The sequence below is a fragment of the Hyaena hyaena genome, unplaced genomic scaffold, assembly GCF_003009895.1.
Source record: "Hyaena hyaena isolate Hyena2069 unplaced genomic scaffold, ASM300989v1 scaffold_95, whole genome shotgun sequence".
NCBI classification, from domain to species: domain Eukaryota; kingdom Metazoa; phylum Chordata; class Mammalia; order Carnivora; family Hyaenidae; genus Hyaena; species Hyaena hyaena.
The window spans coordinates 488,419-515,468 of record NW_024080727.1 but is presented as its reverse complement, the minus strand read 5'-3'; the positions used below and the strand labels follow the sequence as shown (position 1 = coordinate 515,468).

General features: G+C 42.0%; 2 protein-coding genes across 4 annotated transcripts in view; both read right to left on the bottom strand.

Annotated features, from left to right (window-relative positions):
* Window positions 1–4,024: 4,024 nt before the first annotated feature.
* Window positions 4,025–16,640, bottom strand: TM2D3 (TM2 domain containing 3). Of its 2 annotated transcripts, XM_039235077.1 has the most exons (6): window positions 16,519–16,640; window positions 15,981–16,073; window positions 14,246–14,403; window positions 8,850–9,024; window positions 6,661–6,736; window positions 4,025–4,358 (listed from the first exon to the last, which is right to left on the bottom strand). In XM_039235077.1, exons 1-6 carry the CDS (start codon window positions 16,607–16,609, stop codon window positions 4,193–4,195), a joined length of 759 nt encoding a protein of 252 aa, XP_039091008.1. In that variant the 5' UTR covers window positions 16,610–16,640; the 3' UTR covers window positions 4,025–4,192. The 2 variants fall into 2 exon arrangements, with proteins under 2 accessions (XP_039091008.1, XP_039091009.1); XM_039235078.1 differs by lacking the exon at window positions 15,981–16,073.
* Window positions 16,641–18,901: 2,261 nt separating this feature from the next.
* TARS3 (threonyl-tRNA synthetase 3) overlaps window positions 18,902–27,050 on the bottom strand; it is a 62,623-nt gene continuing 54,474 nt past the window's right edge. For both annotated transcript variants that reach the window (XM_039235048.1, XM_039235049.1), the window contains 4 exons: window positions 26,601–26,705; window positions 22,090–22,162; window positions 21,001–21,115; window positions 18,902–19,716 (listed from right to left, as the gene is read on the bottom strand). In XM_039235048.1, coding sequence (XP_039090979.1) covers window positions 19,568–19,716; window positions 21,001–21,115; window positions 22,090–22,162; window positions 26,601–26,705 — 442 coding nt within the window. In that variant the 3' untranslated portion in view covers window positions 18,902–19,567. The remainder of the gene's footprint in view (window positions 19,717–21,000; window positions 21,116–22,089; window positions 22,163–26,600; window positions 26,706–27,050) is intronic.

The window sequence follows — 27,050 nt, the reverse complement described above, 5'->3', positions numbered from 1 at the left end:
CACGATCTCATGGTTCATGGGTTTGAGTTCCACGTCAGGCTCTGTGCTGGCAACTCAGAGCCTGGAGCCTGCTTCAGATTCTGTGTCGCCCTCTCTCTCTCTCTGCCCCTTGCCGCTCGTGTGCTCTCTCTCAAAAGTAAATAAACATTTAAAAAAAAAATTAAGAACTTCTAGACTGTTTTCGAATGTGGTAGCAATCGTTTTACGTTCCCATCAGCATTTTAAGAGGGTTCCAATTTCTCCACCTCCTCACTGATGCCCGTTATTGTCTTTTTTATTATAGTCCAGAACTTCTAGTGGGTGTGAGGTGGTGTGTTTCTTGTGCTCCTGTGTAATATGGGCAACTTCATGAGATCATGTGAGTAAATTCCCCTATTTTGTTTTTTCTCTCTGAGCAGTTTTAAAGTCATATTTCACATTCTATTCAATGTTCTGAGACTTGACAACCAGAGGTAAGGCAGGGAAAACTCAGCTCAAACTATCTTTGCTAAACTGGTCTCTTTATTGTGATTTTCTAAATGACCCACAGAGGTCATCTTGGGCTTCGGAGCCTTTCTCTGGTTCTGTGAGGAACTCCAGATCCAGCAGGTATCAGTCTGGTTATTCATAAGTGCCCTCCTCCATCTCTTCCCAGCAGCCCTTTCCACACAACCCCTGCAGTAACTGGGGAACGATAAGGATATTCCCCTTGCCCCCAGTCTTTCCTCTTTTGAGTCGGCTCCGGAATTTTGCTGATTCACCAGGACCATTTGCATGAGTAGCCTGGCACTTGAGCAATAGATTTTTCCTTCTCTTACCAGTTTTTGACATTTGGTTGGGTCTTTTTCCTTGTTTGCTGATGGGTTCTTTCTGTTTTTTTTTTTTTTTTTTGCAGGAAGTGCCAGTTTTTACAGTATTGTTTGTGTCATCAGGCATTTGAAAGGGATGTGTTGTAACCCAGCTGCCCTCCACCACTTTATGCAAACAGTCGTAGCAATACTTTCAGCTATTTAACTTACTCCTGGAGATTCCCCATGAATCTCTCAACAGTCCCTGCGCACCTACTGTGTGCCAGGTAGGGATCTCTAAGTGGAGCTCTTGCACAGAACCCGAGCCCTACCATCATGGAGCCTCTTGGTAAATTATTCCCAAGTGTCTCCATCAAAATGTCCTTATTTTGCATAAAACTGTGTCTGTAGAAGACAATTTTTGAAACCTAAGGATTTATACCCAATTCACCTACGTTATAAGATTAACTCACATACCCTCTAATGTTCTGGGACACTTCCAGCAAATATGGCATGGATAGAAAGGAAGCTTCAGAGCAGAAGTGAAGGAATTTGCCTTCATTTTAAGCCCGATGTCGTATTTGAAAAGCTGCATCAGATACAGCTCATGTTCCACTCTGCTTGTGGGATGAATTAAAATCATTTGCAAATTCCTTAGATGATATGCCAAAAATAAATGCAATTCTGGCAGAAAGTATTAAGAGAGTTGGGGCAAAGAGAAGACATTTTAAAATCTTGGAAGTATTAAGATCTTAAAAAAATCTTTTTATAAGCACCATAAGCCAGAGCTGTTCATCAGCAATTTGCAGAAGCCAGATGAACACGGTGCTATAGCCAATGTTTACTCAAAGCCAATTTCTGTGCATTACCTCCCTGCAGCCACCTCAACTGCAGCCCTGGGAACCCCTCAAGTGTTTTGATACCTCTAAGACACCCATGGCATTAACTCAGCAAATATATGAACCACTGTGTGCGAGACATTGTGCTCAGGACAATGGGGGAGATGGAAATAAATAACACAGCACCTGGCCAGGAGGAATTACTAAGGCAAGTGGGAGAGCCCAGACAAAGCAAGGGACAGATTCTTAAGATGAGGTAGTGACATATGGCATGCTGCAGTGATAAATTCTGAATTTCCAGAGAACCTTCGATAGAGGGTGAGGACTGATGGGGTCTCTACCTGTGTAAAGCTTCCTTAATAGTCCCTCATCAGAGCTCACAGCACACACTACAGCCTGAATTTCAGATCCAAATATGATCCTTTTGCTGCTAGGAGAGACCCATCGAATTTTCTAGAGAGCATACCCACCCTCTCTGGTATCCTTTGAAAGTAATTTTATTAGTTTCTTTTTTTTAAGGAGCCATGTAAGAGTTCATCATTCACAAATTTGTTTAAACTGTATCTGGAAATCTCTTCATTTTCCTGCTAGTTATGTATCTCAGAGGCCATCGGCTCTGCTGAATCCTGGATAGGAATCATCCCTGATTTATTTATATTTTTTAGGTCCTGAAGACTATCCCTTTGTAAAAGTTTCTTAGGATTTTAGAACAATTTCATTTGTAGGTCTCCTTTCGTGGATTCTGTTCCTTTCAGTTTTCACCTTTCAAACACTGGAACTTCATTATTTAACTCGGGCCCCAAAGCCATTGTCAAGGCAGCTGCCGTTCGTCTCGTCCATGAGCACTGGGCACAGCCAGCCATTCCCGGCAGTTCTCTGGCTCCTCGTATGGTAGCTCAACAGGGAAATGTTGGAGAGTCTCTTCTGCATAGAGCCAACTATGGACGAGATTTAGGGGAAAATTTTCTTTAACAGGACTAATATATTAGTTCCTCTTTTCTAAGTTTATTTATTTTTTGAGAGAGGGAGAGAGGAAGAGAGAGAATGAGTGGGAAAGGGGCAGAGAGATGGAGGGAGGATCCCACGCAGGCTTTGCACCATCAGTGCACAGCCTGACTCTGGGTTTGAACTCATGAACTGTGAGATCATAATCTGAGCAGGAATCAAAAGTCCATGCTTAACTGACTGAGCCACCCAGGGGCCCAAGGGGAAATTTTTAATCGTTAGCAAAGGGACTGTTTCCTTGTAGGAACAGAACCTCTACTGCTGAAATACTGGCTCAACCAAGAGTCTCACATACCCATGACACTGAGTAAGAAAGTGTGTTTCCCCAGAAAAGAAAGGTCCATGCAACCCGGGCTAATCCCATCTGGAAGCACTGCACCATGCTCTCTGGTCCTAGGAAAGAGCCAGTTAACATTGGCTGTTTCTGGAAAGATAATGGAAATGTACCACCTAGTGACCACAGCTGGAACTCAAAAACCCACACACCTTGGCAGAAGATTCTGAACTTCAAAACCAGCCCATTCTTAACTGGCAGGTTATCACACCAAAATGATTCAAGTCCCCTGTATTTTATATATAAACTATAATCAATAATCTTGTGAAGAAAATATGGTTTTTTTCTCATGAGATTTATGGAGACATTCTGAAAAATATTTTATAACTTCTAGATCTGATAGGATGGTTAAGGTCTTCTAGCTATTAACACAGATGTTTAAAAAGTAATACTCAAGTTTGAAAGGAAAAATGCTAGGAATTTTTTAATGTTTCAAAGGAAACCTTGAATAAAATGTATTTGAGATCATTATTTTTTCTTTCCACTAAAAGATCTACAACAGATTTATAAAGACTCGAAAACACTTTTTAACACTTCTGCTGGGTGTCAATAAACAGCCAATTATGAACAGCCAATTATGAATGTATCTGTTGAAATGGAGTAGGCTCTGAAAAGAAATATTTTACCTCAACAGTTGTTATGATTACTCAAGACTGTATCTTAATACAGAACACAGATCTACATACTTCTTAAAGTAACTTGTAATCATTTTAATTATTTGGTGCTCTTGCAAATATGTTACTAACAAAATTCAAGCCACAGCAAACACAAGAGCTCTGTGGTTTACTTCGAGCAGTCGTATATAAAACCAGACTACATAGATAGTACACTGCAAAAACTTACAGGTGAAGTTCAGGTTAGACAACTTTATTAGCCAAAGAACAAAAACACATTCCACTTTCTGCAATCATAACTGAAAAAGCTGTTAAAGGAGATCCAAGTGATGTATGGACTTCAACAATTCGAAACTAAAGTCCTAGGAATTAAGCAGGTTCTCAATCACTGCAAAATTTGTTCTAGTTTAAGTCAGTTTAAGGTTTTTCACAGAAAAAAATAGATTTCAGGCAAATAAAAACAAATTCCAGACAAACATGGTTTGGTGTTTTTATTATTTGACCTTTATCAAGGCAGGCAAAGTACAGATGCTGTACATTAAAAACATACAAATACATTACTCACAGCACGTCAACTCCTACAGGCAAAGAGACCAAAAGCACTGCTCCTCTCTGATGCACACGGAGCCGCAGCTAAATGTACAAGGAGCCATCCGCCGGTCCCACGTAGCCAACGCCAATTAGCAAGACGTCTATCAGTGTCCATATCCCCAGGCCGCCGAAGCTGAAGAGCTTGCCGAGGCCTTCCCGCCACTGGCCGAGGTAGAAACGGTCGGCTCCAAACCCCCCGAGGGTGATGCTGCAACAGCAAACAAGAAGGGGGTCCATCAGCCGTCCCCCCAGCGTAGCTCAAAGATGGCACGGAGTCACACTTGTGAAAGAGTCTCAAAGGATCACAACCCTTGAGGAGAACGTAAATGTACAACATCGAATAATCATGGGCCAGAAAACTGTTTAAATGTCAAAAGTAGGGGCGCCTGGAAGGCTCAGTCAGTTAAGCATTAGACGTCGGGTTACTAAGGTCATGATCTCTTGGTGCAGGAGTTCAACCTCCATGGGGCTCTGTGCTGACAGCTCGGAGCCTGGAGCCTGCTTTGGATTCTGTGTCTCCCTCTCTCTGCCCCTCCCCTGCTCCTGGGTGTGCGCACTCTTTCTCTCTCTCAAGATAATAAACATTTAAAAAAAAAATGTCAAAAAGTAAACCTAAAATTTTTAGCTGTCCTGAATCTGAAGGTCCTCTTCCAAAGAAAAGTAATCCATCTCATCGCTTTCTCGTCTAGAAAATGGCACATCCATGAGAACAAAGCAGGGAGACAGTCCAACAGGAAGGACACGGACATGAAGTCAGGAGGTGGCATCGTCACGAGGCAGCCCGCCACCACCTGACAGTCCCAGTCGCCTGAGCTCTGTGACTCATCTCCAAACACTGAGTGTTATGAATTAATGACTTTTTTTTTAAACGTTTTATTTATTTCTGAGAAAGAGAGAGAGACAGCATGAGCAGGGGAGGGTCAGAGAAAGAGGGGAGACATAGAATCTGAAACAGGTTCCAGGCTCTAAGCTGTCAGTACAGAGCCCAACATGGGGCTCAAACCCACAAACTGCGAGATCATGACCTGAGCTGAAGTTGGATACTTAACCGACTCACCCACCAAGGCACCCCGAATAATGACTTTTAAGGTTCTTCCAAATTCTAAGATCTAACGCTATTCAGACAACTTCTTGTTGTACTTCTTTTAAAGGTTTCATCATGGAAAACTTCAAGCCGTATTAAGAGTAAGAAGAGAAGAGAGCAGCACCCATGACTCAGCTCCAACAACTCTCAGCATGCGGCCAACCCCGAGTCATCCGTACGTCCTCCTCCCCCCTGCCATTGAGTACTTTGAGGTAAACCTGAGACGTTCTCCAATTCAGGGAATATTCTGGAAGAAACGATGTTGAGCTCTGAGCAGAAAACTATTCTTACGTTTTAAAAGTGAAATTGTTAAATGTACCATGGTAATTTAAGATGTTAACAATCTTGGGGCAACCAGCTGACGGGACAGGAACGATCACTGTAATTTTTCTGGAAGTCTCAAGTCATTCCAAAATAAAAAATTTATTTAAAAAAAAAATTTGTTAGTTTTCATTTGAACCACTGCTGACAAAGACCCTGGCTAGTTATCAAATCTTGTTTATGTTGTACTTAATTTTCTATTTTGGACTTTTACTTTCCGGCCGTGCCTTCCTGCCAGGCAGGAGCTGACCTCGCCTCAGCCCCAACAGTGGTTCTCACAAAGCAGTGCTAAGGGGCAACTTGGAATAATCTAGAGACACAGGACGGCCCCACAACAAGGAATTATGTGGTCCAAATGTCTACAGGGATGAGGGTCAAAAACCCCATCCATGTAACACAGGCCACAGGGTCTCAAGCTTTAACGCTAAACCTTCAACTGTAGATGCCTCGACTTTTTAATTAGTGAACTGTTTAACCAGCATCCCACCTGCCTTCCCACTGAGGGGGGGGAACTGGTACAATTTTTTTCCTCAAAGCTGTTGAAAAGTTTAATGAATTCAAGCACACTTTAATGTCAAAATCGTGAAGTCCATGCTTATCTCTGGATAGTGGAGTTATAGGTGATTTTTAATGTTTTACTCAGTCATTTTCAATTTTTCCAGTTCTACTAAAAACTAAGTACTGAGTAGATATAAGTTTTTATAATGAAGGAGGGAGTTACTAAAAATTAAAACTACAAGTCATAAACCTATCCATTTGAAACAGTATATAGCGTCTTTGAATCGCAGTACATTCAGAAGGAAACCATGACTGGTTCTAATGATCTATAATACCGACTCAGTAAGTCATCTTGAGAATGTGCAAGCATCTTGCGAGAAAGGCTAACATCCTGCCATTAAAGTCCATGAAGGGACTGGTCTGATCTGGTCATCTAAATAAATATCCACCGCCCCCCTTCCCCACCAGCTACGTTTCCTAGGGCCTAGCTAACACCTGTGAAAGAATCTGAGTGAAGGGGGAATTCGGCTGAGCTCAACATATGAAGATTCCACTGACCCCAGTGAAATTCAAATGGCATCCTCAACGCACCAGGAGCCACACTTACCTCAGAGCCAGAGCAGTAGACCACTTATAACCTCCAGTCCAGTTGCAGTACAGCATTTTTCGGAAAGTACGGTTACCTTAAAAAAAAAAAAAAAAAAAAAAAAAAAGAAAAAAACTCTGCATTAGAAAAATGGGTACACAAATACTCTTACACAGAGACTAGTGGCCTAGTAATGTGTAAAACCTAAAAATCAACTTTCTTTATGGTAATTAAAGTTTCCTATGGTGAATGGTAAAAACAAAGTCCTTACCATCTCTAAGTATACATTTAATATTTAAATCCGTGTAGAAAGAATTACAGTTTAAAGTATGTGAAAGCCCTACCAGCTATCAAGACTTCTGGGAAGTATAGGGTGAGTAAGACAGTGTGGTACCGAAACAGACAAATCAAACAATGGGAAAAGGAGAGCCCAGCCCCACCCCCCCTCTGCCCCCAACACTTCCTGTGGGACACAGGGCACATGCAGACTGGCCCCGACACTCGGGAGACAACTGGCTATCCACGTAGGGAAAAAAGTAAACCTGAATCTACTCCACACCACATACCAAAACCAATTCCAGGTGGATTACAGACCAATATGTGAAAGGCCAAACTTCCAACTTTCAAAAGAAAATACAGGAAATAAAAGGGCTAACTATGAAAGGCTAATAACTTCAACTAATTAAAAAAAAATTCAAGGGGTGCTTGGGTGGCTCAGTCGGTTAAGCGTCCGGCTTTGGCTCAGGTCATGATCTCATGGTTTGTGGGTTCGAGCCCTGCATCGGGCTCTGTGCTGACAGCTCAGAGCCTGGAGCCTGTTTCAGATTCTGTGTCTCCCTCTCTCTCTGCTCCTCCCCTGCTCATGTTGTCTCCTTCTCTCTCTCAAAAATAAATAAAAACATTAAAAAAAAATTTTTTTTAATTAAAAAAATTCAAGTTCTATTCAAAAGATACCCCAAAAAAGTGGAAGGAGAAACTTAAAATCTGGGAAAGGAATTTCAGGAACACCAAAAAGTTATTATCCAAAATATAGAAGAATTCCCAGAAGTCTTTAAGAAAGACAAAGCTTATGAACAGTAAGTACTGGAAAGCACGTTGATTAAAGACAGTAATGTACCAGGGCGCCCGGCTGGCTCAGAGAGTCAAGCGTCTGAGTCTTGATTTTGGCCCAGGTCGTGATCTCACAGTTCAGGGGTTCAAGCTGAGCCCCCTGTTGGGCTCTGTGGATTCTGCTTGGGAGTTTCTCTCCCTCTCCTCTGCCCTCTCTTTTAAAATAACTAAATAAACTTAAAAAAAAAAAAAAAAGTTATGTACCAATAGTGGGAATGTCAATTGTTTAAAACCATTTTGGAAAATAGGACATGCTAGAGAGTACACGCTAGACAAACTCCTGCACACGTGCGACCAGGGATGATATCTACAAACACATTAAATGCAGCACAACCTATGAGAACAAAAAATTAAATAATCCACATCCACAGGAGAATGGGTAAAGTACGATACAATTTCACAATGGATATTATACAGAAGAAAATAAAAAGGTAAGACACATGGATGAATCTTAGAGATATAATGCTGAGAGGAAAAAGAAAGTCCAAGAAGATCATAAACAGACTATTATTTCATAGAAGTCTAAAAACATGCACTAGTGAATAATATATCATACTATATTTTATTACATACATGTGACAGAACTATACAAAATGTAACGAAAAGGAAATGGGATGATAAGAAAATTCATCAAGGTGGTTACCTCTCGAAGAAGGTAGGGCAACCGGGTGCAGGGAAAACACTCAGGTACTTTTGATGGCATTAGATTGTTTTCGTTGTTAATTTGGGTGAAATGCTATTGCTATACATTAGGCTTTATACCTTACACATTTTTTCTTGTTTGATCAAACATTACATTTTAAAAGATAAGAGAATTACAGATTTTCTGGACTTTTTTTTTTTTTTAATTCATGGAGTTTATTTTTTATTTTTCAGTTGATGTACAATGTTGTATCAGTAATTCAACAACTATCGGTTAAGCTATTCTCGCCACAAGCGTAGCTACCTTCTGGCGCCACTGACTTTATTATCAGTGAGGCTTGGCATAACTAATAAAGGTTTCTGATTAGACAATTTAAATCCCAAACTGCTCACTAAAGTTCCATATGCACGCTTAAAGGAGAGTCGTTTGCTCACGAACTTCCTCAAGCCGCACTCACCCAAGCAGTGAATGTGGTCCTGCACCGTGCAGTTGGCAATGTAGCGCTGCCGAGGACAGGACACGGTCATGCAGCTGGTGGAGTTGAAACACTCATAATCGGTTTCTGGGAGCTGCCAGCAAAACCTGCACGTCATGTTGATGATGAAGTTCTTCTGGGATTTGAAGTCTTGATCCTAGATGCCCAAGGACGTAGAACGAATCAATCATCATATAGCAGTTAATACGCCAATAAAAATACATGGCACAAAGCTTCTAAAAGACGTCTACTACTGGCAGAAAGTGGCAGAAAAACAGGTACCAAATCAATATGTGTGCAAAACAAATGTACACAGTCTGATCCTGTAATCATAAAGATATACACCCCAAAATATATACCTAACGGAAAAAAAATCTACATAAAGTTACACCAAAATAATAAAGGTCATTCCAGGATGGTAGGATTATTTTACCACTTTCATTTGTATAATTTTGCATAATGAGCATCTGTACTTTTGTAATACAAAGAAAAAAGGGGGGGAAGGATTTATTTTATCAAACCAGAGTCACAGAGACCTAGGATGGATGGGTACGTCTGTTCAAGGTCAACAGGCTGCAAGTGATGTGCAGAACCCGCATTCCCCAACTCCAGCCTGATATTCCTAGGGGCATCTGGTTGGTGACTGAGTCTCAAATCCAATCTCAAATCTCCACCCCCGGCCCAGGACCTCAGGGCTGTTAACTGCTGCTCACATCTCCACTGGGGGCAATCGACCAACAGGTCATCCCAGAAAAGCATCCTCAACTTAGAACAACATGTGGACACTCAGCAAGTGTTCGCTGTGGGTGCTATGCTTTTAAGACCAGAGTTTTTCACTTTGATTTAAAAAAAAATCATTATTTTGCTTTCTGCTTCTAAGAGTAGGGCACACCCTATGTGTGTTGCACATTTGGAACTCACAAGAAAAAAACCCTGTAACCTCTCCAGAGAGAACCACTTTTAATCTTTCATTTTTTCTTCTGGGACTATAGACTTATGTAAGTGCAATTATACTGAAGGCATTTCTTATCCTTTTCCCCCCACTTGACATTATACTGAAATATATAATTTTCAAAATCATTTTTAAATGGTCAATCACCTTTGGAGGTATCAGTCAGTTTATTAATTTTTTTCATTGATGCAAAACTGCTTTTGTGAATAGCATCCCAAACTGGGTAAGGCACCATTTGACTTGGGCAATATTGTTTATTGGTAACACATGACTCTTATCAATTGTTATTTATTTTTATTGTTTATTTTTGAGAGAGGGAGAGAGACAAGACAGAGTGTGAGTGTGGGAGGGGCAGAGAGAGAGAGAGACATACACACAGAATCCGAAGATAGGCTCCAGGCTCTGAGCTGTCAGCACAGAGCCCGACATGGGGCTCGAACTCACGAACTGTGAGACCACAACCTGAACCGAAGTTGGACACTTAACTGACTGAGCCACCCAGGCGCCCCTTATCAACTGTTTTTTAAAACTAGGCAGTACACGTATATGGTACAAATCTCCTGACAAGACAAGAGCGAGAAGGAAGCTGGTCCTGGAAGCTGGTCCTTCAGCAACCACTGCCCTCTCCAGTAGCAAGCGCCGCTCAGCCTCTGGCCTTCCAGGCAATCTATTCTATGCACGAGCACGTTTATGTCACATATATTTCTTTATTTTTTAAATTTAAGTTTCCCATTGATATTTACTTTTCACTTAATTCTGTAGCTATCAGTAAATATCTCAAGAGCTGCCTCGTTCTTTTTATAGCTGCTATTTATTTCATTTCATAGTGAGTCATAAACAGTTCTCTCTTGGACACTTAGCTTGTTTTAAATCTTCTGTCTGGGTGAACAATGCAGCTAAGAATATCCTTAGGCATATTTATTTGCAACCATGTACAGTTTCTGTAAGATAAATTTCTAGATAGGGAACTGCTGGGTCACAAGTTACATACACCTGTAAGTTTCCCAGATATGACAAGCGCTTACCTAAGAGGCTGACCACCTGCCTACCCACTAACAAGAAAGGAGTGTCCCTTGCGTCCTCACCAACTCAGTGTTACTGAGCTTTTTTATTTTCTTGCCAACCTGGTAGGTTTAAAAACACATGCATTTGTATTTCTTTAATTACGAGGAAAATTAAACATTTTTTTCCATGTGTTGAAAGCCCATTTGCATTTCCTTTCCTAAGAACCATCTACTTATGTCCTAATACCATTTTTCTATAGGACTGTCATCTTTTTCTCATTTGCTTTTAGGAAATTTTTTTTAAATGTTTATTTATTTTGAAACTGAACAAGTGGCGGGGGGGCAGGGAGTGGTGGGGAGGAGAGGGAATTCCAAGCAGGCTCCATCCACACTGTCAGCACTGAGCCCTGATGTGGGGCTCGAACTCAAAAAACAGATCATGAACCAAAATCAAGAGTCAGAAGCTTAACCAACTGAGCCATCCAGGTGCCCCTAGAAATCTTTATATATTATAGATATTAATGCATTATTTGTCACCCATGTTAGAAATGTTTTCTTTTCTTAGTTTGTCATTTATCTTTTGCCTTTATGCTTTAGGTCATTTTTAGTAGTCAAATGTATCAATTCGTTTTTACGGCTTCTAAATTTTACTTCATACTTAGAAAACTATTCCCTTTGAGACAATAACAAAACAATCTCAAGCTTTCTCCGCTACCCTGTGGTTTCTGTTTATCACCTTAAATCCCTGATCTTTCTGAAATTTATTTTGAACAAAATAGGGATTCTACTTTTTTCCACCCAGGGCCCCGGGCAGCCCAGCACTGACTGCATCCACCTGCTCCCCAGGGAGGTAAAAAACCCCTTCCAAAGCTTATCTACAGGAAAAGGTCTGCTACCTTTCCCCCTGTGAAACAGCTGTCATTTTTAAGAACCGAGAACCCATCAGAAGGAATTATACCTGGTTCAGAAACACCAGCACACCAAGTGTTTCTCCAAGTAATACAAACCCACATTTCTGACAGGCGCATTTCCAGCTGACAGCAACGGGCTTGACAATTGCCATGACAAGTGAACAGAAGGGGTTGGCAGGGGTTGCTGGATTTTTACGTTCATTTCTATAAGGGAATCCAGATGAGATTCCCTTAGCCTGTGAGTCCTGGTCAGTATGCATGGACAAGGGCTAGAAGAATTCATTTTCTTCCCCATTAAGTTCGGAATAAGAGGGGACATCAGGCCCCTGAGTGCACACACATGCCAGTGAGAGAAAACAAGGACCTGCATGTTTGCATGTGATGGTTGTGGATTATTTCTTCCTGAAACAGCGACTCAGTTACCAAGAAGGATCCCTATGGATCTTCATTAAACAAGTTAAAAACACGTGACTTGCCATGGACGGCCTGGTGACAGCAGCCCTAGGACTCATGTCTCCAGGTAGCCAATTCACGTATTTTACCACTCTCCAGTTTTTATTTATTTTATTTTTTTCTAAATATTTTTATTTATTTCTAGGAGAGAGAGAGAGACAGCGTGAGCAGGGGAGGGTCAGAGAGAGAGGGTGTTTCATATTCTGAAATAGGCTCCAGGCTCTGAGCTGGCAGTCAGCACAGAGCCCGACGCGGGGCTTGAACCCACGAATCGCGAGATCATGACCTAAGCGAAAGTGGGACACTTAACCGACTAAGCCACCCAGGTGCCCCCACTCTCCAGTTTTTAGAACAGACCACTAGACTCCTTATTCTCCCTTGGGGGCAGACTTCAAATTCTACACCTAACGACCAGGGACCAGAAATTTTACAGGACTATTACTGGCTAATAGAGGAGGCAGGTGATATGAATTCACCTGGAGGAGGAGGAGGAGGAGGAGGAGAAAAAAATCTCACCCGGGACACATCTCAGCTGGGGGTGGGGGGTGAGGACACTACCAGGCACCAAGACCAAGGAGTTCTAAAACTTCCCTAAGCTTTGTAATTTCTCTACCTTTGTTATTTTTCTTATCTTCTGCCATTTTCTACTAAATGAAACTGTTTTTGGAACATCTAAAGAAGGAAGACATTGAGAAGTATGTCTTCCTCAGTAACCAGCTTTGGAAGATGAAGTTCAGAGCAGCTGAGACAAACAACAAAGGAGGCTAATTCTGGAAAAGTTCCCCCTCAATATCAGAGTCTCCCATTTTTCACTAAGTACCTACTATCTGTCAGACCCACGAGACATAAATTTTTTAATTTTTGTATTTGATTAGAATTGTCACACAATGTTACATTAGTGTCAGGTGGAGATAAAATTTTTAAAAGCCTTCAAATAAAGAGGTTTAGCCACACCGTATTTAAGACACAGTAACAGAGACTAATAATTCAAGGGCAGTCACGAAGAGTATCTGACACTCTCGATTTTCAAGTGCACTGATACAGTATATAAAACGGTAACACGTTTATAAAAACCAAATTGAGACAGTGACAGCATAAAATCTTATTTCCCCTTTGAGGTGAAGCCTTCCTCTCTCCCTCTCTGATAGTAGAGCTATGAGAAAAATTACAGAAGGAGTGTAGGGGTGGAAGGAACTTTCCAATCTAGCCCTCTGCAGATCAAGTTCCAAACAAGAGAGGGGGAAGGAGCCCTGTTCCTGTGACAAAAACGCCAGAACTGCCAGGTCAAAAGAAATCTGCAAAAGAGGACACAGCATGGGATCTGCTCCTTCTTTCTCAACCAGTTCCCCAAAGCAGGGTTCCACGGAAATACGACAGAAATAGCTGTTCTGGGCCCATCTGCTCGTTCCCCTCATTTAACAAGAGACAGGTTAATAAAAAGCGAGTTACGGTAGGGCCAAGAGTAAAACACTGCTTCATTATTCGTTTCTACTCTTCACCTGGCCCAGACACGAGGATCGTCGTCCCAAACGAGGAAGCGTGCGATAATTTACCTGGTCCAGTTGTTAAAAATGCACACACCGAAGTCTCCCTCACTTACGCACATTCACCCCGACTAGGGATGTCTCCAGGAGTGATTCTAACGGCAGCCGGAGTCAAGTAGCTCAGAAGCAGGTACCCCTAGAGAACGCTATGGGGCACCAATTAGGACAGTCTTTCTAGGCTCCTTCCTGCCTGTCAAAATGTCAGGACCAGGATATACGTGTGATGACTGTAACAGGATCCTTGCTAAGAGGCCTTTTCTATTTCTGACTTTCTGTAAGAAGTCCAATAATTGCTCCAATTTAATCTGTTGAAAAACCGCCATCTGAACCCTGGCCACGAACCTTCCTTGGCAATGAAAGTTTCAGTCTTCTGATCAAGATGTCCTTGTTTCTAAAATATTGCGTGTAGAAGGCAGAGCACTTTCAGGACTGCCCCCATAGTCATGTCTACACTGTGCTTAGAACTTGAGGTTTACAATGAGTTCATTTAAAAGAATTAAGTGGCAGTACTTACAACACAGGTAACGGAAGGTTTGACTGTGCAGTCAAAAGTGACAGGCTTCCCGTAGACACAGGAGAAATTTGTCCTGCACTCTACACAGTCTGCAGGAAGTCTGCTACACAAACCATTACTTGGACACTTCATCACATACGGTGGGATATCAGTACTTTCTGTGGAAAGTAAGAGAGAAGCTCATTTTCATATAATATTGATCAGAATCACAGGAGAAAACAGTTTCCTAAGGTTAAGGGACACGATTGCTAGCAATGAACTACTGCGCTGGAATGGAAAATGCACGGAGCTGGGAGTCAGAGACACCTGCAAGTCAAGCAAGGTTCTGCCACCAAGCTGTGTGACCTGAGGCAACAGTTCAATAGCTAAGTAAAAAGGATTTAATTACTGCCCCCCACCCCCCCCACCCCCCGCACAAACGGGCAGGAAAAGCAAAGGTGCCTATGTACACCTAATGTATACACAAAGCGAGGTGTAAGTTAGGGCTTCCAAAAAATCTACTCTAACAAGATGAATAATTAAAGTTTAGAGACGGTAAAGTTTGTTCAAGATCACGAGGGAGTGACAAAATTGGAACCACAATGTGAACCTGTTTCTAATCCAATATTCTTTTCACATGAATTCACAGATTGGGTTAATTATGCCACTGACCCTTTAAGTGAATCAATCAATATAATAAGGGTACCAACTTTCGACAAAGTTCTGTCATTATTCCACGTTGGTACTCCAATAAGCCATAATGTGCAGACCGCATTTAAGTAAGTCCAACATAGCTCTCTGTATTAGTAACTGGTTCACTGGGTTGCAATTTTTTTCCTCAGCCAACCTTGCTGGGAGTACAATAAATTTTTTTTATCAATTAAGAGAGGATCGAATTGCAAGCATTCTTGGGGAGGAAGAGAGGCTTTCAAAAACATCCAAAAGAATAAACATTTCTTGTGTTCTCTCTATAATTTGTGTTTTAAATTCAAGAATGCTGCTGTCTTGTCGTGGTCTTTACACCCAAATAAGAATCGGTAAAACACCTTTGCCAATTTCAATTCACTGAAATAATGGAACTCTAAAGAGATGACCTACAAAGGTTCTGTTTAGCAAAACACACTAATACTCATTTAAAACGGGTCCCACTTAAAGTCACTGTATTATGTGGGCAATTCTACAAAATATCATTTTTCTTTTCTGTTTATTCGGTTATTCTTGTGGCTGGAAATTGGAAACTTAGAAAGAGCCAAAAGGACTTTAGAGGGCCAGGCTAACCTCACCACCCTAAAGATGAGGAGAGTGAATCCTGAAGGGGTAAATAATTTGCTCAAGCTCCCAGTAGCTCAACCAACCAGACTGGGACTCCACGTCTGAGTCCCTCTGATCTTTCCATTTCACACAGCCTCAGGAGGAACCTTTAAAGTCCAACATCAGGAATGGGGTTTAAGAAGAAAAAGAAATTTTCTGATGGGAAAAAAGCACTGGTTGAAGGTGACCTTGATGAATAAGGTCGAAAAATAATAGACAGAAATGAGGAACATGGAAATGGAAAAAGAGATGAGGCCTGAATGTCAAAAGGTACTGCAATGTCAAGACAGTCAACAGAATACATCTGGGTACCCGTCTTTAGTTCACATAATCTAAAATACAATAAAGATTTCAAAAGAGTGGAAAGTGATTTTTATCCAAAAAAGAAGAAATAAACTACTAGATATAAATAGACACATTTACTATAATAGAAAATATCTAGTACCTGCTGCCCTGGGAACTACTGTGAAAGTACGTGTTGGGCCCGGATCCTTTATTGACTGAGCCAGCGGCTGCGACTGCTCTAAATTTAAGGATCCTACAATTAGAGAAACATGTTATCCTAGGATATGAAAACCTTGGTTTGTGTGGTTAAGACGCAAGGTCCACACCAGGACAGTAACTGGTTAGGAAAACCTCACAGCTTGACGGCCCAGAAAACTAAACAAAGAAACGCCAAATGGGATCGACACCAATTTAGATTAACAGGCAATTAGGGAACAAAGCGTGGTGTCGGGGTCCAGGTCCGCTTCCCCGGCCAACACCCGAGCCCTCGGTCCCCTGCTCGAGGGCTCCTGGCCGAACTCTGCGGCCCCGACGTCCCGGAGCGGAGTGGGCGGCCAGGACCCGCCAGACTGGGCTGCAGCGATCAGTCTCCGCCCTTCGCCCTCCGCCCGCGGGCCTAGCACGGACGCTTCCCTCCGCTCCCGGGGGCCTCGCTACCACTCAGCCCGACCCCGCGTGGTCCCCGGCCTTTAACTCACCCCCGCCCGACAAGATGTAGAACTGGGAGAGGAACAGCAGCACGCGGCAGAGGCGGAGCAGGACCCCCAGCAGGTCGCCCGCCGCCACCATCTCGCCGGTGCGCGCTCACTTCCGGGCTGCGAGGCGGGGCTGGGCAAGGGGCGGGGCCCCGGCGCACGCGCGCCGTAGGGGCGTAAGGGAGCGCGGCCTGGAGAGCGCAGGGCGCAGGCGCGCAGTGAGTTTCGCGTGGCTTCCGTAGGGCAGGCTTCTTGCCGGTGTTCGCTGACTTCCCCGCCCTGAGGCGGACGGGCAGAGGGTACCCGGAGGTGGGGTAAGGTCGCGACGCCTTGAGCTTGTTTGCTTCCTTAGTGTCCCCCACGCCCGCTGGACGATGCGCTCGCTTCGCCTTTCTTGGCTAGCTACTGGCAAAGGTCACCCGGGACCGAAATTCACACCTTAAGTGGCTGCAATCAGAGGTGGGCAAATTTGGGAAGTTGGCCACCATTTATATGGGCTGGCTCTGTATGTTTAGAGGTTAAAAACTGCGTTGTGCTCGCTGCTCCACGAAGGTTTTTGATGATGTGTGTCATTTCATACTGAAAAGGTACTTATTTACAGATGAAGAAACTGTGGCACAAACCTAGTTGGGGAAGTGACCCCCAGGGTGTGACAGCCCCCAAAAGACCCCCGTTCTCTGCGTTGCTGACCTGATCAGTGCCCAGCTGGCATCTCTCTCTGTGGTCAGCTGTTGGTTTCACCGCTAGCCAACTCTTTAAAGACCTGCATTACTTCCAGGAAGTTCCTCAGACCGGAGAGAGGACAGTAAGTATACCTGGCAAGTATTCACGTCTGGAAGCACTGGGACAAGAACCCTGGGATGTGAAAGGAGGGTCCAAAGCATGGGCCCCTCCCTGGTGAAGGCCAGCGTTGGGGAGGGCAGCTGCACCCCAGGCCTCGGCTCCCTGCGTGCCCATGAGGCAGACTGCACTAGATTTGTCACAGCTTACTTTGTCCTGTGTCGTTGACCTGCGTTTCTCCTTCCCACCCACCTGGCACGAGATTCTTCTGGGGGCCTTCTGACTCTCCATTCCCTCACTAGCCAGTTTTTTTTTTTTTTTTAACGTTTTTTAAATTTATTTTTGAGAGACAGAGAGACAGTATGAGCAGGGAGGGGCAGAGGGAGACCCAGAATCCCAAGCAGACTCCAGTCCCGCCACGGGGCTGGAACTCACAGACTATGAGATCATGACTTGAGCCGAAGTCAGAGGCTCAACCAGCTGAGCCACCCAGGCGCCCCTCACTAGCCAGTTTTGATGAATGAAAAGAATATATTGAACGGTGGCTGGCACACAATAAGACCTCAATAAATATTACCTTAAAAATTATATCACACATTTTGCACACCTTTTAGCACTATACAGGTTTGATATAAAATGCAGTTTTGTTTACTAACTTCAGGATGCTAAATAATAAGTGTGTTGAGAAGAGAGAGCATGTCTTCAGTGTATTTTGAATTGCATGGCACCTCGCCAAATAAGCACCCAATAAATACTTCTTGATTGGTTGCTAGATTCTCTATTAGCATAAAGCTATTTCAGTTAGGTTCTGAGCAGTAAGGCATTTCTCTCAGTTAAAATCAAACATCTGTTTGCATTGTGAAACTGACTAAAGGGAGCTGCATTTAAGATAGAGTCAGGCAGCTAGCTGGGAGTCTGGAGTCTGTCTTCGGATTCTTTGTCTCCCTCTCTCTCTGACCCTCCCCTGCTCACGCCATCTCTCTCTCAGAAATAAATAAAAAACATTATATATATATATATATAAAAGATGGAGTCTTTATATATATATATATAAAAGATGGAGTCAGGAGGCCAGAAGGGCCAGCTCATATGCCCTACAACTCCTAATGGACTACACACCCCAACTGCAAGCCGAGCACCTTGCATTCCCTATGGGAAGAGCCTATACTCTGCTACCCCAGCAAGAGGGAGAACGATTTTGTCTTTGCTGCAACAGCCCAGCCAATGAGAAGCTGTCACAATTCAGCCAAAGAAAAGCCACTACACTTCAAGCTCCCAGTTTACTCCAATGGACTTGTTGATTATAGCAGCCCTTCCCAATTCCTCCTCCCCCACCACCACCTATGCTCTGTAAAAAAGCTGCCCTCTCTTCTGTGTTCTCCAGACTTGGTATGGTTTTGCCGTAGCTTACCTGTCCCAAATTATAATTATCTGCTATTCCCGAATGAATCCATTTCTGCTGATAAAATAACTGACAGTTTTATTTTTATGGTGAACTGAGTCTGTAAATCAGTAATATGTCATCTCCTTAAAAAAGCAATTCACCGTAGAGGAACCGCTTACTATGGTGTAAGCCAATGTCTGAAATACTGGAAACACTGTGTGCTGTGTTTTATATAGGAATTTATTTTTTCTACAGATGAACAAGGCTCAGTTGTTAATTAGAAGCATTCAAACAGCAACTCTTAACCTACACTGCAAACCACAGTAGATTCCACAACACTGAATGTGAAGTTCAGAGTTCTTGGTCAGGAATCCAGTACTTAGTACTAGCTTCTTTTGTAGTTGTTGGTTAGTTAAATTAAGTGATGATTCCAATTTTGGAGATAAAGTTTCAGTGTGAACTTTAGTAAAACAACCATAAAAATACCTGAGGTGTAGTGTTACTAGAAAATAAGGTTTTCTCTTATATTTAAAAAAGCTTTGCAGATTTTTATTTGAAGCCTATCGTTTGAGAGCCCAGTCTCAGCAATAATATCTCATCATATTCATATCCCATACCCCAGTATTTCCTCTCTTTCAGTGAATAATATTTTTCCATTTAAGTCTTTCAAGGCATTTAGGAAATTAAGAATTTCCCAAGCTTGTCCTCTTACTATCTTCAGAGACATTAACCAATTAAACTTGTAATATCAGCTACTCATTCATTGTTTCCTTTCTCATTGAGCCCATCAGTCAGTCAAAAGCTCTCAGAAGTACTAAAGATAATTAAGAAAAATGCACTTTTTGGAGTCAAAACAAGGTTACATAGAAGCAAGAACAAGGAAGAATTTCAAAAGTCTTCCTCAGCATTTAGTGTACGTGATTTCTTGAGGTTCTTCAATTTGTCAATGGCAGAAGTTACAGATATCTCTCCATGAATTTTGTTGTCTCTTGTTCGAACATTTACAGCATTATTTGTCTTTTCCTTTTCTCCAACCACTGTGGAAAAGAAAGGGAAATAAACCTATTTTAAATAAATGATATAATAAATATTAAGTCAACAGTCACATGACACATGTCCTGTTGAGTTTTTCTTTAGTATTAGCAGTCTAATGACCATGAAGTCATCCTCTGATAGTAAGTCCCTTCAAAGAAGGAATGACTTCTAATCCCTTCTCCTTATTCATCCACTTGCAAGAACATATATTGTGGTCTTGGGGTACAAATCGGAGCAGGGAGATCTTACAGACCCCCTGACTCCATATGGCATCCGGGGAGGCACCAGACCCATGCCCAACCAGACAACCAGAATTTTCTGGAATGCAGGTAAACAGTTTCTCTCTAGTGCCCCTTAGTGGAATGATGCCTCAATCTGCAGCCACGTTTCCTGGCATGTAGGAGGAAGAACTAGGTTACCATTTAAGGGGTATTAAGGGGTATTTAAGGGGAATAAAGTAGATATTGAAGAAAAGCATAAAGAACCAGAGCAAAGTAGGGGCCAGAAATGAAGAGATTTAGTTGACCAGCTTGCTCCAATTACTCTAATGGTTTGGCTATTTAATTCTACCTTCCATGTCATGAGCTACTTCATTACACTTCCAAATAAATTCCGTCTTTGTCTAAGTCATTGTGAGAGTTCTGTCACCAGAAGGAGCCTGATTGAAACATCACAATACCTACTACACAGTCAAATACTTTCAATGACAAATGGCTGATAGGACAACCCTATGCATATTTATTTTACCTTCTACAGAATCTTTCAACTTACTGGAGATAACAGTATCATGCCTGGAGGAGTACAGTATTGGTTTCTCTTGATTTCTGACTCATTTTAAAGTCAAAATTTTAGATGCTGCATCCAAGTACTTATGCCTTCTGGACACTTTTTCACTTAAATTCTTTTCTTTTGATCATCTTAAATTTGGAATCTTTCCCATTCATTAGTTTAATCCCAAAGATTTGTAATAAATCAGAAAAGCAAAGGAGAACATTTGAGCCCGTCACACGGCTGAAACATAAAGAGTGTATGTAATTCTACTGATGCAATCACTTCACATTTTTTGTTGTGTTAGTTTGAGATATTCACTACTGACAGTAATACTAACAACTAACCAAGAATACCATGGACTGTTCTTTGAGTATAGGTAATAGTCAAATGGTCTTAATCACATAGTTATTCCATACTCATGTAGTTATATTATATTCACATAGTTACACCATTTTGTTTTTTGGAATTAAAGTTAAAAAAAACCAAGCATTTAAGAAAACATAAACTTAAGTTACCCAAAATGAAATTATACTGAGCCAGCTGCGCATTTCGTATTTTCTTATTTAGTGTACAACTATGATCTAAGTCAACGTCGGCCATGAATCCTTCTTCAAAAAATGCATTGGATACCTACAAGAAAATGAAACACTTTCATTATTACAGTATTGATAGTAGCCAGCCTCTGAGAGGACCTTCAGGGTCCTCACCTTTTGTATTTACACCTCATGTCATCACCTTGTACCGGGTTGCTCCATGTGACCACAGAGAAGGGCAGAAGTGAGGATGTGTCACTTCTGAGATAAGCTAAAGGACTGCAGTGTCCATGTATTTAACATCACTCCCTCTGGGGAAATCAGCTGCCATGTTGGGAGGACATTCAAGGAACCTTTGAAGACACCCATGTGGTGAGGAACTGAAGCCTCCTATGATAATGTGATTGAGCACAAGGCTGCAGCCCTGCTGGCTGATAGCCCTACTGGCAAGCCTCTTGAGGGGCACTGAGCCAGAATTGCACAGTCAAGCTGCTCCCAGATTCTGACTCTCAGAAACTATGAGATAATAAATGTCTCAGGCTGCTAAGTTTTGGAGTTAACTGTTATGCAGCAATAGATAAATAAGTATCTCCCTTAACAGAGCCATGTGGAAAAGAATAACTTAAATATGAGAGATGTTTTTAAAATCCCAATTTATTAGGGTGCCTAGGTGGCTTGGTTGAACATCTGACTCTTGATTTCAGCTCAGATCATGATCTCACGGTTATGAGATTGAGCCCCAAGTCGGGATCTGTATTGGGCGTGTAGCCTGCTTAAGATTCTCTCTCTTCCTCTGCCCCTCTGCCTGCCCCATGTGCTCACTCTTTGTCTGTCTCTCTCAGGAAAATAAAAATAAAATCCCAATTTCTAAAAAACATTAAGGAATAAAATAGTTCTGATCCAGCTTCATAGACATGATTTAGATGTTACTTTCAATTACTGAAAATGTGGGTTGCTAAAGTAATGTATTAGTTATGCAACATTTTAAGGCATGAATAATATTCCAAGTCAATAACCTTCACAGACTACATGCCGAGATTATTATGTACTTTATATTGTCTCTGATTTTACCTGAAGTGCATATTTTTCACAAGCTGGCCCCACGGGGATGACCATTACCTGACGAGGAGACAGCCAGAAAGGCCTGAAAAATATATAAAATAAATATTTTCAAAATCTGATGATGATCATCTATTATGTGATTTTAAAAAATAACCAGTTTTTTTTTTTAAAAGATTTCACAAGCGAGCAGTTTCACGAGTGGTGTGCAATAAACTACACCATACTAAGAGCTAAAAAGCAACAGCGTAGACAAAAGGGGAAACTAGGGATTATGGTAGAAAAGGGAGGGAAGAACAGGGCAGCAGCTGGGAGGAAGGGCTAACCATCACTTATTGTACCCCTGGGCAACTGCACTCCTGGGCACTCACCCCAGAGAAATGGAAACATGTTCACCTAAAGTTTCCCACTAATGTTCCTGTCAATTTTGCTTATAATAGCCCCATACTGGAAACACTCCAAACATCCTTCAGTGGATGAATGGTCACACGGGTGCCTCCACACCATGGAAAATTATCAGCAATAAAAGGGGACCAACCACTGATACTTGAAACAAGTTGGATGGATCTCAAAGGAACTCCACTGCGTGAATAAAGCCAACCTCACATGGTTGCACACTGTATGATTCCATTTATGTAACATTCTTGGAATGACAAAATCATGGAGATTTTGGAGAACAGATGAGTGGCTGTCAGAGGATAATGAAGGGGGTGGGGGAGGACATATGGGACAATAAAATGATAGCACAAGGAATCCTTATAAGTAACAGAATTGTCCTATATCTTGACTGATGCTGGGTACCCTGATGATGAAATTTTATAGAACTAAATGCACACATACCCACAAATCCACATAACCTGAGAAGACCTAAATAACTAAATAAGGCTGGTGGACTGTATCAAAGTCAATTTCCTGGTCATGATACTGTACAGTTTTGTAAGATGTTACCATTGTGAAACTGGGGAAAGGGTATGCTGGACCTTTCTTGATTGCTTCTTATCACTACCTGTAAATCTATAATGATCTCAAAATAAAACAAATATATATATATATTTGGGTTTGGCTGGGTATAAGTAATGTTTATTGTGGTAAATATTTCTTCATCAGTATTTTGTTTGAAGGTGAAAAGAAGTTTGAAAGTTGGTGGCATTTTATGAACATATACATTTATATGTTTATTCTTAAATTACCAAAGCAAAATAACGTGTATGATAAAAGCAATAAAACCTATGATAAAACACAGAAAGACAGCTCTGTCCCCACCCCGTCCCCAGTGGAGCCACATTTTAACTATGGCTACTGTGAGTTCTTGGGGAGGCTTCCAATGCAATTCTGGCAAGTGTCCTGAACTCTTGACCAATCAGCTGCAGAGCCTGTGCCCCAAGTCTGGGCAATGCAGGACAGCACACTGAGTGCATGGCACCATCTCCTGATTCCACTAGTCCTTTTCACCACCACCACTCTAGGGCAAGACACCACCATCTCCCACCTACATTAAAACTATTTAAAACAGAATCACCTGAGAAGAAATATCAATATGTTAATTCATACTTAGGTAGCATGCATACGCACATCTATGTTTTTGGCTTATCTGTAACTTCAACAGCTTGGACGCCCCATAATACCTAAGCACACTTCTCTAATATCACAAATAAAACCTCAGGGATATACACAGACTCTAGCTACCCATGACCTTTTGAAGACCCTCTGCTTGGAGAACACTCCCACCTCTGAGTACTGCCTGCTCAGAAATTTGCTTTCCCAGCTTCCCTATACACGTTAGAATCCAGGCATGTGAGAAACGATGCTCAGCATCCCTCCTCATCAGGGAAATACAAATCAAAACCACACTGAGATACCACCTCATGCCAGTCAGAGTGGCTAAAATGAGCAAATCAGAGGACGCTAGATGCTGGCGAGGATGTGGAGAAACGGGCACCCTCCTACACTGTTGGTGGGAATGTAAGCTGGTACAGCCCCTCTGGAAAACAGTGTGGAGGTTCCTCAAAAAATTAACAATAGAACTCCCCTATGACCCAGCAATAGCACTGCTAGGAATTTACCCAAGGGATACAGAAATGCTGATGCATAGGAGCACATGTACCCCAATGTTCATAGCAGCACTCTCCACAATAGCTAAAACGTGGAAAGAGCCTAAGTGTCCATCAACGACGAATGGATCAAGATGTGGTTTATCTATACCATGGACTACTACATGGCAATGAGAAACAATGAAATCTGGCCATGTGTAGCAACGTGGATGGACCTTGAGGGTGTTATGCTGAGCGAAATAAGTCAGGCAGAGAAGGACAAATACCATGTGTTTGCACGTATAGAAGGATTAGGAGGAACTTAATGGAGGACCATAGGGGAGAAGGGGTGAAATGGTGGGGGAAAGGGAGAGAGGCAAACCATGAGAGACTCTTGAATGCTGAGAACAAACTGAGGACTGATGGGTGTGGGGGAGGGGGGCGATAGACATGGAGGGGGGCACTTGTGGGGATGAGCACTGGGTGTTATATGGAAACCAACTTGACAATAAACTATTTGTAAAAAAAAAAAAAAAAAAAAAAATCCAGGCATGTAATCTAGCATGTGCAAGTATGGCATGTTTATTTGGGACAGATTGGTACCCAGAAGGAGGTACTATATGGAATCAGTTCTGGCAAGGGTGATGCAGAGACATGGAGCTTTGGGAGGGACTTGATTCAGTGATGCCAGCAGTAGCATCCAATGTGTGTCAACAGCAGCACAGGACTAAAATAGAACTAAGCTGTAAGAGCAGAGCTCAGTTTTTTTTTCTTTTATTGATTTTTGAGAGAGAGTGGAGAAGGTGCAGATAGAAGGGGACCGAGGATCCGAAGTGGGCTCTACACTGACAGCAGAGAGCCCGATGTGGGGCTTGAACTTACAAATTTTGAGGTCATGACCTGCGCTGAAGTCGGATGCTTAAGTGACTGAGCCACCCAGGTGCTCCTAATATCTTAAACATAAGATGGGAGGCAAAGATGTCCTACGTGGTTTCTGGTCTGCAGCATTTCCACATGGCATAGCATGCGCCGTCACAAGACATGTCACATGTCAGCTGGTGCCTTGACTGCTAATAAGGCAATCCCCTTCTAGCGAATTCCACAGTCTCAGCTCAGGAACCTACTTCTTTTGCTAAAAAAATTACTTCCATGGTCAAAAGCATTATTCTGTTTCTGACAAGTCAAGGCTCAGTAAGTATATATATATGGTGTTGGCAGAGGCATGGCAGGAAAGAAGAGCTAAGCAAAATCCAGAGTTGGTATCTTCTAGTGAAGATAAGTCACTGGTCCTCGCATGATAAAAAGGATCCAGAGAGCTGACTTTTGCCCCGAGTTATGGTTCCATATGGGCAGTCAGGATTGATCACTACTGATTGAGTCCTTCAAAGAGGCATGGCCAGACAGAACTTGGTGAGGCTCATGTTGTTGAATCCATATCCCCTAGTGGCTGCTTCATTCATGAACCACTGACTGGTCACTAGGGGAAGAAGGAAGCTGATGGTAACCACAGAGTGGGTCTTCCTGTATTTGAATATTAAAAATTCCTCACATGAGGATTTGGAGTGGGCGCTGCCACCTTCATGGCCCATTCTGAGCAAATATTCATGTTCCTCTCCTCCAAATCTACTTGTCATCTACTTTCCAATCTAGTTACTTCTAAGTCTCTGACCTTGTGGCCAGAGCAGTAACCAGAGCCCATGCATCAGTGGAACTCCATAGATCTGGCCATTTTTCCTTCCAAAGAAAGAGGACTACAGGATGTACCACTCAAATCCCTGCACTCAAGGACATTGCCCTTGCACACTTCATCCCTAAGTGGCACCGTGCTACTGTAGCTGTCTGTCCTCATTAGGTTTGTGCCAAAGTATTGTTCAGAGTCATTTGTAAACCAGGTTTAAATGTTTTTCTTCCAGTGTTGACTGGGCACCCCCATGAGGTAAACATAATGGGCTGAAGGAGGGACAGCCATACAGCAAGAGGTGGTACTTGCAGGGTCCCAGATGAAACTAGATCTTTGGAGGGCTTGGAATAAGTGAAAAGATAGCTCTTTAATTCTACTGACTCCCCAAAAAGGTAAATGATGCAGTTTTAAGTCACTGTGCCTTTGTTTTCTTTGTTTTGGTTTCCTGATCTGGCAGATTCAATAAGAATTGATTACTTGCTTTGTATACTTGCTAATTATAAGGCAGAGCACCAATTTTTTCATAGTAATCCTTTCTTGTTAGACATGATATTTGAGAATAACAGAAAGGTGCCTTGGTGGTTCAGTTGGTTAAGTGTCTGACTCTTGGTTTCGGCTCAGGTCATGATCTCACGGTTTTTTTAAGTTCAAGCCCTGCATCAGGCTCTGTGCGGGCAGTGCAGAGCCTGCTTGGGATTCCCTCTCCCTCTCTCTCTGCTCCTCCCCCCTCACACTGTCTCTGTCTCTTGCAAAATAAATAAATAAACTTAAAAAAAGAATAATAGATAGCTTTTTTTTTCTATATCACTTACCATTTCCCCCCATAGTTTTCTGAGAGAATGGCTATCATTCTTTCCACTGATCCCAAAATGGCTCGATGAATGATCACAGGGTTCTTCTTATCATCCCCATCCTTGCTAAAAATGAAAAATATACATTTACATATTTTCTTAAGATTTAATAGTAACTTTATCTTCTTACCTTATATTTTAAAGTAATTTTCCTGAACTGGGTAAAACAACAGTTTCCTCATAAATCATCTTTAAGCCTATAATGTTCCACTTATTACAAATAATAACATAAACCAAAGGGAAATGAAGTACATTATGTAGGATAAAGCAAGATTATAATAGATCGCTATTTCCATCGTAAGTCTACTGATTATTCTAAACTACCAGCTGAGCTCAGTTTACAGGCAATCTTATAAATCATATTTTTAAAAATTAACTTGATTTTAAACCAGGGCTTATTCCACCAGTACT